The 13,374-nt window shown below is 40.4% G+C and overlaps 1 protein-coding gene across 1 annotated transcript in view; it reads right to left on the bottom strand.

Annotated features, from left to right (window-relative positions):
- Positions 1-6,443: 6,443 nt before the first annotated feature.
- LOC149461207 (excitatory amino acid transporter 2-like) overlaps positions 6,444-13,374 on the bottom strand; it is a gene marked incomplete at its 5' end in the record, with an annotated part of 124,256 nt that continues 117,325 nt past the window's right edge. The window contains one exon of the mRNA XM_089678651.1: positions 6,444-7,933. Coding sequence (XP_089534777.1) covers positions 7,669-7,933 — 265 coding nt within the window. The remainder of the gene's footprint in view (positions 7,934-13,374) is intronic.

Raw genomic sequence — 13,374 nt, 5'->3', positions numbered from 1 at the left:
ACAAACCATGTATCCCCATTAGGCCATACTGAAGCACAAACATTTGAATCAGGTGACCACTAATGTATAGGTCTATGTAGAGTGGTGTGGAATCACCCTGTAAACATTTTCTGTGCTCATATCAATGGATGACATTAAATTATATAACAATAGTACAAGGTCCTCATACTTTCCACACAAGGGGAGAGAGCAAACAAGCTCAATGGTCACCATAGTGTAGTATTAAAACCAGACACTTTATTATTAAAAAAATTGTAAGTTGCACTCACAAGAGCAAGTGGACAGGTGACAAGATTTGCAGCACTGGAGCTCAGCGTCTGACCTTGAGGGAAGCCGGCAGATGACAGCCAAAAAGATAAGGTAGGGCACCAGGTGTCACTGTATAGAAGCAGGAACTCATCCGTCTAATCAGGAAGCATCCACTGACAAACATCCCCCTCCACCTGGTGCTCAAGAAGAATTTTGATGAAGAGGCAGATACTCCTGGAAACACATTCATTGACTGTGCATGCTCATTGAGGGACATCGGCACCAGGTGGAGGAGGGGGTTATCTGTCATTGCGGCTGCTTCCCGACTGGATGGATGAGTCTATACAGTGACACCTGGCGCCCTGGCTACACCATCTCTTTGGCTGTCACCTGTTGGCTTCCCTCATGCATATCTTGCCACTTACGCCACAACTTGCAACTTTTTAACAAAGTGTTTGTTTTTAATACTAAACTATGGTGGCCCTTGCGCCACTTGTGTACATTCTAGATGGAGTATCCCTTCCTGAGTTGCGGGCTGCAGCACCCATCTGTCAGTATAGCATTTATTTGTATAGTGTTGGCTACCCAATCAACAGATTCCATTTGTGTATTGACTGAATATTAATTTGTGGTATTTATTTTTTCTTTTTGAGATTACTAAATGGTATGCTGCTTCTTTGACAACACACATTAACCATTTGGTTTCACCATTTTCTTTTCACCTATCCATTCAAGGGCTGCTTTGTGGAGTGCTGTGGTCCCAGTGGATTTCTACTGGGCAAAAATTTCTTTGTGTCATATACCCTTTTCAAACTTTCCAGCTGATTCCCTCGCCCCACCCCCATCACCCTTGGGTTAATGGCATCTGTAGGTAGCTCATGAACATTGGATAGTCACCTGTTCTAACTGAAAAGCAGCCATAACAAGGTTTTCTTTCTTGGTGTCCATGGACACCTTAAAGACCCTGTCACAATTTTTTAAAAATGCACAGAGAAATCTTAATACTTACTTATTTTTCTTTTCCATAAATTATTTTTTATTTACCTGCAATGTACCTCTGAAATTGTGACTACTCCAAAAAGAGTCAATTTTCTAGTACATCCCCTTCTTCGTTGCACGTTGTTGCCCTCTTCTCTTCTGGGAATGTCTAATCTCTTTGCTGGCTCAACATCTCCAATCCTCCCTGCTCCTCCCTAAACTTCCTTATTTAAGAGCAGGGGAAGGAGTGACGGGGTGTACTATAGAGTGTCATTTGGGTAACAGAACTTAGGCTGCTGGGGCTACTGACATCTCATCCAAGATGGTGGCACCCAAAAGAAGTATCAGTACTTTTGAACGTGTACAAAAGTGAAGTGTTACAGTTCAAAAACATACCTAAAATACAATAAATGTACATCTTTTGGTAATATTGTTGTTGAAATTATTGGTCTGCAAAAGGGTCCTATTATACAGCATAGAATTTAGGCTTTCAGCGGTCTTAGGCTTTCTCTCTATGCAGAAGAAGAAACTTTATACAATATAACATGAAAAACAAAAATAACGATAAATACACAAAATGAAAGTACAAAACAGTTTAATTTAGGCTCATCATTTTCAATGTGAACATTTACTACACATTTGACACACAATAGCTGGATATGTTATATATACAATGTTGAGGTCATCACAGCAGAAACATGTATCTACTTGTGTAATGTGGTTATATTTATCCACCAAAATAAATACACAAATTCCTTTATCTTTAAAAGAAATTCAGTGTCATCTTGCCAGCAATGTGACCACAAAGCATGCCCCAACAGCTTTTTAAAAAAACAACTATTTATTCATATTTATTAAAATAATGTCAACATGTTCATTAAATGTTGGGGAAATCACAAGGTAAACTTACAATGATTAACAGAAAATGAAGCAAAAGAAGCAAGGGCTCTAATTTAATGACCATAAAGGATGGACAAAATCATTGTGTATTGTTGAAAGAAAAAGGCCAAGTGCATTAGTCTGTATTCATTTAGTTTTGCTGTGTTTGCCTGTATTTGTCTGTTGCAATAAAATAATAATGAAGAGGTGATGAAGTGAAATGAGTAATCCCTGGTGCAGGGGCGGACTGACCATTTGGAAACTCTGGCACTGCCCGAGGGCCCGGGGTCAGTAGGGGGCCCCATGAGATGCCCTTGGTACCTTTTTCATAGGCTTTTTTGAGTTTGGGCAAGGACACAGGGGCCCCATGATCCCCTATTGTCCAGGGGCACCATGAGTTGTCAGTCCGCCCCTGCCCTGGTGTGATGTCTGGGCTTCTTAATATAAATGAAAATGTTGCTTTCTCTGCAATAGGCTATATCAGCTTAGAAGAGGTTTAAATGTGAATTACACTACTACCTATGTAAAGGTAAAAATGATTCACTGCAAACATGCTGCTTGTAGACAACAATATCTGTTTAAAAAAATTTACATTTGGCCCCACGTTTCAGACTTGCTTGAAATCCTTAATTTGCTAAAGCTACCCAGGTACATCTCCCAGCAAAATAAAGTGTGTTAATAAATGTTTTGTCTACCCCTACTTTTTGGGGGTTTTGCATAGTGTATAAAACAGTATAAAACAGTTAGAACCTCTACCTGAAGTTTATTGCTTACTGTCTTTCAAAAAATTTGAATATTATTCCTGTCCCAGGAGGCGCTAGAAAATAATGTGTGAAGTAGAAGCAAATCAATCCATAATGTTACAAACAACCCCAAAAATTGGCAGGGGTTCTAATGCTTTAGTACTTTGTTTTTATTCCTGTCTGTGGTCATTTCTCATAACTTTCTGTCCCAGTTGTCACCAGTCATCAGAATAAGGAGTATGAAGAAATCTCCCCAATAGGAGCACCAGCAGCAATAAAGGTGTAATAAAGGATCTAACGGTTCCTTACCCTATCACTCTCATGAGCTCTCTCAGTCTTATGAGCAAAGGATTTAATAAACGGCTAGACACATTTGTTTCTTTATGCTAATCTAATGTGTCCCATAGCTTTCCACCCAAGTAGTATCTTTTAATTTCACCACAGCCTATAAATCAGAACATAACCCACCCAGTAATGTTGTAGAGTACCCTTCCCATGTCATTCCATGCAAGCTTTGTAAATCCAAGAACAATATATACCAGGGGTGGCCAACCTGCGGCTCTCCAGCTGCTGCAGGACTACAAGTTCCATCATGCCTCTGCAAGTCAGTAACTTTCCATCTTTGCAATGCCTCATGGGAAATGTAGTTCCACAACAGCTGGAGAGCCACAGGTTAGCCACCCCTGATATATACGATTAACAAAAAACAACCTGTGTCAGATTACACCAAAAATTATTAAACAAAAATAGCTAAAATCAGTGCACTTACACAACTTAAAATGGGCTTATCACACATGCTGTCTGCATTTATCATTGTGTGAAAAATGTCCCAGAATAACAAAATCCTATACACTCTATTGCCAGCCTAAGGAGAGCAAATCACTTCTTGGCCTGAGAGCCACCCATCAAAAAGAGTGATTTCAAGGTCAACAATGGCCAGCAGCAACTTTCTACCTTCGTTACAGCTGTTTTGCATTGATATATTGGTCTGTTTGCTTGATGTGCTATGTATGTGATTCTCATGGTGCAACAATTACTACACTTTACCATCTTTGCTGGCTCCGATATGAGCTTTATTTGCTGCAGCTTGGATTGGTGCTGAGAACTGAAGAGGAGACACATTTTGTAGCACATTTCCTGGTGAATGCTCATTCATGAGGTGGTGGTTGCTGCTCCTTTACAGTGGGAAGAGTCTGGCAACAATCTGAGTCGTTGTTGGAGGAGTTATAATACATACGGTGTTCAGCATAAATGAGTACACTCCTTTTGAAAAGTAAGATTTGAATCAATATCTCAATGAACACAAAAACAATTTTCAAAATGTTGACAAAACTGAGTTTTATAGAACATTTATTAAACTTATTACATGAAAGTAAGATTAATAATATAACTTAATATAACTAACTACTACATCTAGTATTTTGTATGACCTCCATGATTTATAAGGATCTTTTTCCATTCTTCAAGAACGACCTCTTTTGGAGCCTGGATGTTGGATGGAGAGTGATACTCAACTTGTCTCTTCAGAATTCTCCATAGGTGTTCGATTGGGTTCAGATCAGGAGACATACTTGGCCAATGAATCACGCTCACTCTGTTTTTCTTCAGAAATGCAATAGTAGCTTTAGATGTGTGTTTTGGATCATTGTCATTTTGGAAAAGTGCACGATGACCAAAAGTGATGGTAGCATCTTCTCTTTCAATATAGAGCAGTACATCTGTGAATTCATGATACCATCAATGAAATGCAGCTGCCTGACACCAGCAGCCCTCATACAGTTCCACAGAAGGACAATACGACCACCATGTTTCACTGTATGCATCATGCATTTTTCTTTGTACTCCTCACCTTTGCGATGACATACAGTTTTGAAGCATCAGTTCCAAAAACATTTATCTTTGTCTCATCACTCCAAAGTACAGAGTCCCTGTAGTCTTCTTTTTTAGCATGGGCCCTGGCAAATTCTAGGTGGGCTTTTTTGTGCATGGGCTTTAGGAGAGGCTTCCTCCCTGCATGACACCCATGCATTCCTCTGCAGTGTACACCGTATTGTGTCATGGGAAACAATCACCCCAGTTTGGCTTTCTACTCCTTTAGCTAACTGCAGTGAACTTGCATGGCGATTTCTTCAACCCTTCCCATCAGAAGACACTCCTGTCGAGGTGTTAATTTCCATGGATGGCCTGGAGATCTCTGTGAGATGGCTGCAGTTCCATCTTTGTTAAATTTTTGTTTCACTTTTGCTACTGTATTCTGACTGATAAGTAAAGCATTGCTGATCTTCTTGTAGCCCTCACCTTTCTTGTGTAAAGAAATTATATTTTTTTCTCAGGCCTTGTGACATTTCTCGTCCATGTGGTTCCATTGCTAACAGCATGAAATGGGAAAGGGTTTTCTTTGTTAAGTAACACCCTTTTATTATCAACTATCTGCTGGACACCTGTTTAATGAATAATTAGACTTTCCTGTATTTGAACTCTTGTTAATTAGGATTTTGTCGTCTGAAATGTAGCTTTGCTACTATAACTTTCATTGGGGTGTATTAATTTTTGCAACATGATCTTGAATAAATTTGTTAGGAAAAATACTTTTTTGTGTGTGCAAATGAACAAATCTTGTTTGCAATCAATGGCCTGCATTTGTGGGAGTATTTTGTAGAATAGTGTCCCATAGAAAATGTTGATTCTGAAAGGAAAGTAAAGGTTTTCTGACAAATCTGTTGGGGTGTACTCATTTATGCTGAGCACTGTATGTTTTCTGGACTATACAGGACTTTTTTTTTCACTTTATACCCTTTTATACATACTATATATATATATATATTTTATATCTATTGTGATATCATACTGCACTTTTGGATTGATGCATTTATATTTGTGTTGATTTTTGCACTTTACAAAGATATGTGACTAATTACTGCACTTTGTGATTAATTGTTGTACTTTGTGTGGCACTGCAGGTGATTATCTTTAAAGTACTATAGTCTACAGCAACCAACCATAATTTAGCAAAGTCAAGTCAGTGAAAGATGTTTTCAGTGTCCATTAAGGGTTAAAGTATACCTTACACGAAAACGCAAGGTCTGTTTTATTGAAAACCCTCCAAACACAAATATTTAAAAAGGATGCCAAAGAGGGCACCATTAGAAGAAAATTTCTAAAACTATTACCTGGGACTCCCAATTTACGATGTCTCTGTCTCACCTGAGATTCTGTGAGATGCTTGTAGCGCAGGAGCACATTCTCTTTGGATCTTGAGCACCTGGAGGACAGCAGTGAGTCTAAGGGTTTTTTTTCTAATGTCCTTTTTGGCATACATTTTTTAATTTTTTCAATTTGGTATTTAGGGGGTTGCATTATTTTCAAGCAAAGTACACTTTAACTGAATTTAAGTGCTTCTTAAATAAGTCAGTATGAGCCTGAAGTACAAATGTAAATATTAATATTTATGTATACTATATACTGTACTTTATATAAACATATATATATATATATATATATATATATATATATATATATATATATATATATATATATACTATTTATAAAATGTAAGGTCATTTGGGTATTTTAGCAATTACTATAGGGTAACAAAGATGAATATTACAGAGGCAGTTTGTGTAAGTTTATAACTTTTTTTACTATGGCATGCTATGAGACTAATTAAGTAGAAGAAAATACAATGAAAAAGATAAGCTGAGTAAATTAAAAAAATATGAACAATTCAGTTTTTGTTTCTTTCCATAGAATGAGGGGTTAGCTCATTTGGAAGCCAGTGTCTAACACCTATGTAAATTGTCTGAACATGATCTGCTTTGTGTATAAAAACATAATACATTTTAATCTGATTCCAATGCATCAGGCTATAGCAAACAGAAGCCCTACCTACAAATCAAGTCTATGTGGGGGATTTACTAAACCAGGAGCATTCAAAATCTGGTGCAGCTCTAGAAACATAGAAACCAATCAGCATCCAGATTATAGTGCCAAAGCTTAACTGAACACGCTGAAGTTAGAAGCTGATTGGCTACCATACACAGTTGCACCAGATTCCAGAGTGCTCCAGTTTTAGCAAATCTCCCTCTATGAGTCTGCAGACATGGAATATAATACACTGTGGCTGACATTATGTCTTAACATTTGTTAATCAGATGCAGTTTGAGTCCACGGAGGGTTTTGTCTAGTATATATTTACAAATCTCCATATTTAATACAGTTTTTTAAGGAATAAGCTTGCAGAAATATGAAAGCAATTTTTTTCTTTAAAGTAAATAGTTACTTAGAATATACTGTACGTTTAGGTGCTGCATTTTGGAATATTGTAACTACTTTAACTCTACCCTGCTTTTTTTATTTATTGTGATTTTTATTAATTTTATTTTTGCCTAGAAATACTTAATACCTTCTTTAATGAAAATAACCCATAGCATAATGACCTTCAGTTGTGTGTTTCCATGATCTTGGTGCTTAAAACTGGCCTGTTTTGTCACCACTTTAGCAGGAGGAGCCCTGAAAGCTATACTTAGCTGGACACTTCAAACATTACAAATTATGATATTTAAAGATGAGGGTTCATTTTACAAAATTCTACTAACTGCAAAGTTGGACACCAAGATTTTGAATTAGAGCTTCTATAGGAGTAAATAGAGAGGGCAGCAAAGGCATCAGCTAACCAGTAGACATGGCACCAATGCTATGCCTGATTAGTGCTAATGTTAGTAAGAAAAACTGGGTAACCTGAGGCTGGCACTCAAGAATAAATTCAATGCTGCAATCACAATGTAGCTGAAAGAACAGCATATGCAGCATGGGGCAAAAATTAAAGGTGCAGAGATGGCTCCACCTGAACTTCATACTCATCAGTAGGCAAGGAGGCATAGCCAGAGAATGGTGGGGTGCCAATGCCTTCCCTGATTGGTTTCTTTGCACCCTCATGATTCATTGTGTGCAGTTTCATCATATCTGTCCCATCCTTCACATCATGTTTTGCATCAATAGCAGCTAACTCAGCTTTGGAAAGGTGGTAGATGATGCCAGCTCCAAATGAGTCACCAACCACATTGATTGAAGTTCGCATTCGGTCTCTGTTGAAATAAAACATATTGTGAGGAAAGAGTGGTGGACAAAGAAGAAAAGGGCCCTCAAGCATGGATTCACCCTTCCTGCATCAAGGTACCCACTGTGACTGTAATAGCTTTCTTAACAACGATTTTCATAACACCAAAGTAAGCAGGCCTCTAGCTTCACCAAAAAACCCCCAATTATTCAAACTACAGTTCGTGGGATTGCTTGTTATTGCCCCAGAAACTTCTGGTGAAGAAGGAATAGAGCACATTAGGGTTAGTGCTCTATTAGGTTAGTGTTAGGATCACTTTAGGGGTTAAGTGTTAGGTTTTGAGGGTGACTTAGTAACGTCTCTTTTTAGGGGATAAATAGGTGCTAAGTGTTTAGGTAGGGGAGGGATAAGTGCTGCGTTTGGTCTTTGGTTAAGCGGATAAAACAATAAACATCTGGGATACATGTTTATTACTTTTGCCCACTGAAGTCCTGGCATTTGACTGTCAAATTATAGGGTGAGACTCAGCCTTGGGTGGGACAGGACTTAAACATAAACTTGAGCAGAAGATCTACTCAGTTTATCTACTCAGAAGATCTACTCTACTTGAGCTATAAATCTACTCAGTTTATATGTTGTACTCTACCCCTAAAAAGGATTTGATGGAAATTGCAACAAAGATGCAGCATATGGGTTTTTTTTAACATACCACCCTAAATCTGTATGAATATAGCCTTAATCACTTTTATTTGAAATAAAAATAATAATTTCCCATAGTGCAGCTAACTACAGCTTCCAACAAGGCAAAAGTACATTTACATGTATTTTGGATCTACAATTTACACACTTACATTCTATGGAAAGATACTGTGAGGGTCTGTGGACACAGAGCATCACTGATCGAGGTAAAGAGCCAATGGCAGCGGCTCATTACCATATGATCATCTGTGCCCAATCACAGTCGAACACAATTGTAAAGACAGAGTGGTAACTCGCTGTTACCAGCTTCTTCTCCTCAAACATATACCCTGTGTGAGGAGAGAAATCTTCTAACAGTGAGTTAACCATCTAAACTGTACAGTGCCTAAACACTACACAGTATCCCGTCACAGTGCCCAGCAGTGTTACTGTCACCTATCAGCGTACTTGTTGCTGATCAGTGCCAACCTGTGTACCTGTTGCCCATCAGCAGTGTATGTGTCACCCATCAGTACCCATCAATGTACTTGATGCTCATTAGTGCCCATCAGTGTACCTGTTGCCCATTAGCAGTGTACCTGTTGCCCATCATTGCCCATCAGCAGTGCACCTGTCGCACACCATCCATCAATGCCACTATTACCATAGTACCCACACAGCTGCCCATCAAAAGTTTACCTGTCACACAGCCACCATACTCAATCTACTTGTCCCAGTACCATCAGAGCCAGACATGTCACAAAAAATTTGCACTAGTGAAGAGGCGTTCAATATCCTCAGTTTGATGGATAAGAGCAGCGGGAAGCTCGCACCGCCTGATTCCGATTTGGTGTATGAAACCATCAAGAGTAACAGATCAGTGACTGAATTGGAGGAGGAAAGGGTCCCTCCTAAAAGGATATGGCACTCTGAAAACCAGGCAGCCACCAACAGCGCCATACAGCCCAATGGTCAATCGGCAAACACCAATACTGCTAGACCCCAGGATGAAAGTACCAGCACTGGAATATCTCATCAGACCCCAAAACTCAGGGCCAGGACATACCTCCCAGACACTCTTGCCAGCCCATTATGGTTGCCCGAACATTTTTCAGAAATTGATTTTTTAAATTTATTTTTACTTCAGTTTATTGTGGACCAGCCTAATCTTTTTGCCCAACAATATATTACTAACAATCTAAGTTCATCCTTGACTGTCCATTTGAATGGAGACATCTTACACTGGAGAAGTTTAACCACCTCAATACCGGGCACTTTTACCCCCTTCCTGTCCAGACCAATTTTTAGCTTTCAGTGCTCTCACATTTTGAATGATAATTACTCAGTCATGCAACACTATACTCAAATTACATTTTTGTCCTGTATTCACACAAATAGAGCTTTCTTTTGGTGGTATTTAATTATCAGTGTTTTTTTTTATTTTCTGTGCTGTAAATTAAAAAAGACCAAAACATTTGAAAAAAAAAACATTTTTTTTCGTTTCTGTTATAAAATTTTGCAAATAAGTAATTGTACTTCATAAATTTGGACCAAAATGTACACTGCTACATTGGTTTGGCAAAAATAATCCCAATCATGGTATATTATTTGGTCTGTGTGGAAGTTATAGAGTCTATAAGCTATGGTACCAATCACTGAAAATTGAACACACCTGATCAAACCTGATGTACTGACTTTTCTTGAGACACTAACAAGCCAGGACAGTACAAATACCCCCCAAATGACCTCTTTTTGGAAAGTAGACATTCCAAGGTATTTAGTAAGAATCATGGTGAGTTTTTTGAACCTGTGATCTTTTCCCACAAATCTTTGGAAAATGAAGAAAGTAAATAAACTTTGTTTTTTTTTCACACAACTGTTATATTAACAGGTTATTCCTCTCACACAGCATATGTATACTTGCAGCTTCACCCGGGAACACATTCTGCTGCTCCTCCTGAGTATGGGGATACTACATAGGTAAGACTTTTCCACAGCCTGGCCACATACATACGTGACAGATGTGGATCACTGGTACAGATGTGAATGACCACTGGTACACCGTGATGGATGTGGAGCACTGATATTGTGTGACAGATATTGATCACTGGTAATGTGACAGATGTTGATCACTGGTACTGTGACAGATGTGGACCACAGATGTGGATCACAGGTACGGTGACAGATGTGGATCATGGGTACTGTGACAGATACGGATCACAGGTATGGAGACAGATGTGCATCACATATGTGAATCACGGGTATGGTGACAGATGTGTATAATGGGTACTGTGACAGATGTGGCTCATGGGTACTGTTACAGATGGGGAATCACTGGCACTGTAACAGATGTGGATCATAGATGTGGATCATGGGCACGATGAGAGATGTGGATCGCAGGTACTGTGACAGATGTGGATCATGGGTACGGTGACAGATGTGGATAACGGGTACTGTGACAGATGTGGCCCACGGGTACTGTGACAGATGGGGATCACTAGCACTGTAACAGATGTGGATCACAGATGTGGATCATGGATACCATGACAGATGTGGATCATGGGTACGGTGACAGATGTGGATCACGGGTACTGTGACAGATGTGGATAACGGGTATGGTGACAGATGTGGCTCACTGGCACTGTAACAGATGTGGATTACAGGTAATGTGACAGATGTGGCCCACGGGTACTGTGACAGATGGGGATCACTAGCAATGTAACAGATGTGGATCACAGATGTGGATCATGGATACCATGACAGATGTGGATCATGGGTACGGTGACAGATGTGGATCACGGGTACTGTAACAGATGTGGATAACGGGTACGGTGACAGATGTGGCTCACTGGCACTGTAACAGATGTGGATTACAGGTAATGTGACAAATGTGGCTCACGGGTACTGTGACAGATGGGGATCACTGGCACTGTAACAGATGTGGATCACGTGTACGTTGACAGATGTGGCTCATGGGTACTGTGACAGATGTGGACCACTGGCACTGTAACAGATGTGGCTCACGGGTACTGTAACAGATGTGGATCACAGACGTGGATCATGGGTAAGATGACAGATGTGGATCATGGGTACTGTGACAGATGTGGATCACGGGTACGGTGACAGATGAGGATCACTGGCACTGGGACAGATGTGGATCACTGGCACTGGGACAGATGTGGAGCACTGGAACTGGGACAGATGTGGATCACAGATGTGGATCACTGGCACTGGTACTGTGAAAGATGTGGATCACTGGTACTGTGACAGATGTGGATCACTGGTACTGTAACAGAAGTGGATCACAGATGATCCACATCTGTCACAGTACCAGTGATCCACATCTGTCACAGTACCAGTGACAAATACTGATACTGTGACATGGTGATGTGTGGGCGATGTGCTTGTGTGTACTCACTGATCGGCTCTGCTTCTCCTCACTCACGGGCTCTGTGTGAGGAGAGGAAGAGCTGTTCAACTGAATGACGGCTTTGTTGACATCACATGATGGCTGTGATTGGACACAGCCGTCATGTGATCAGAAGGGCCAATCAAAGGGCCATTCTGCCGAGCGGTGTTGCGCTGTATCCAAGGAACACAGGCACACTGAGAGCACACATCTGCACGGCCACGAGGCCGCGCTTATGCACCTGTACTGAAGGACGTTCCTGAACATCCACTCAGAACGACGAAGCTCCCACCTGACCGTTTATGTGCAGTGGCCTGGTGGGAAGCAGTTAAGTTATTTTTGGGCCTCACACTTAAGATGGGGCTTGCAAAAAAAATTAAGGTCATGCTTACTGGTCTACCCACCACATCCACCATTTGCTCATTTATTTTGCTCTAATGCCCAGGTCACGCTATGAGACGATCATGTGCTTCCTTCATTTCAGTGACAATACCCAGTGCCGTCCCCGAAATCATCCCAACTATGACAAATTACACAAAATTTGCCCACTTCTTAATTTTTTTTCCCAAAGATTTGCTGAACTTTATTTCCCCAGCCAAATCTTATGTGTGGGCGAAACCCTTGTCCACTTCACTGGCAGGCTGAGAATCAAGCAATACATTCCAAGCAAAAGGGACAGATATAGAGTAAAGCTCTACAGCTTTGTGAAACAGCCACTGGATATTTGTATGCATTCTGTGTGTACGAAGACAAAGATTCCTAGCTCCAGCCCCCTGAGTGTCCAACCTACATCGGCAAGTGGAAAAATTGTCTGGGACCTAGCTTTTACACTTTTTCAAAAAAGTTATCACATGTACCTAGTGTGGTACGCTGCAGGGTTTAGATGAAAATTATAACTCAGGATTCTAAATCAGGCAGTTTGAGGGGCTCCAGGGGGTTTGCCCTAATGCAGAGGAAACTGGCTTTTCAGTTTCCTCATTGTTTTCTAAAGTCCGTTTTGTGACCTGGAGATTTCTAAGAGATCTGGGCGGGATGAAATCCCAATCCTGGGTCCAGGGTTTGTAAACAGCACACACAGATCTTTGGCTTGCTGTGTCACCTTTTACTGGAAGCTAGGATAAAGGGCACTTGAAGACAGCATGTCCCCACTAAGTACACCACAAACAGCGCTCTTTCTTCAGTCTCTTTACAGGGCTTCCAACACTGCATCCTATTTCAAGCTTAGAACTCTGAACAAAGAAAGCTGGTCTCCCTTCACCAGCATTGCCAGGGGCAATAGCATGTACTTCATCTTCAACTGGGGTCATTGCTGCCAGCAGGCACTGACACCAATCCACAGCTGACTCAACAACTGGTGGATCATCACGCTTTACAGTAATGTC

Source organism: Staurois parvus, unplaced genomic scaffold (genome assembly GCF_062004578.1).
Source record: "Staurois parvus isolate SC_StPar_1 unplaced genomic scaffold, SC_StPar_1.0 ptg000207l, whole genome shotgun sequence".
NCBI lineage: Eukaryota > Metazoa > Chordata > Amphibia > Anura > Ranidae > Staurois > Staurois parvus.
The sequence above is the reverse complement of the archived record's forward strand: the minus strand, read 5'-3'. Positions and strand labels throughout refer to the sequence as shown.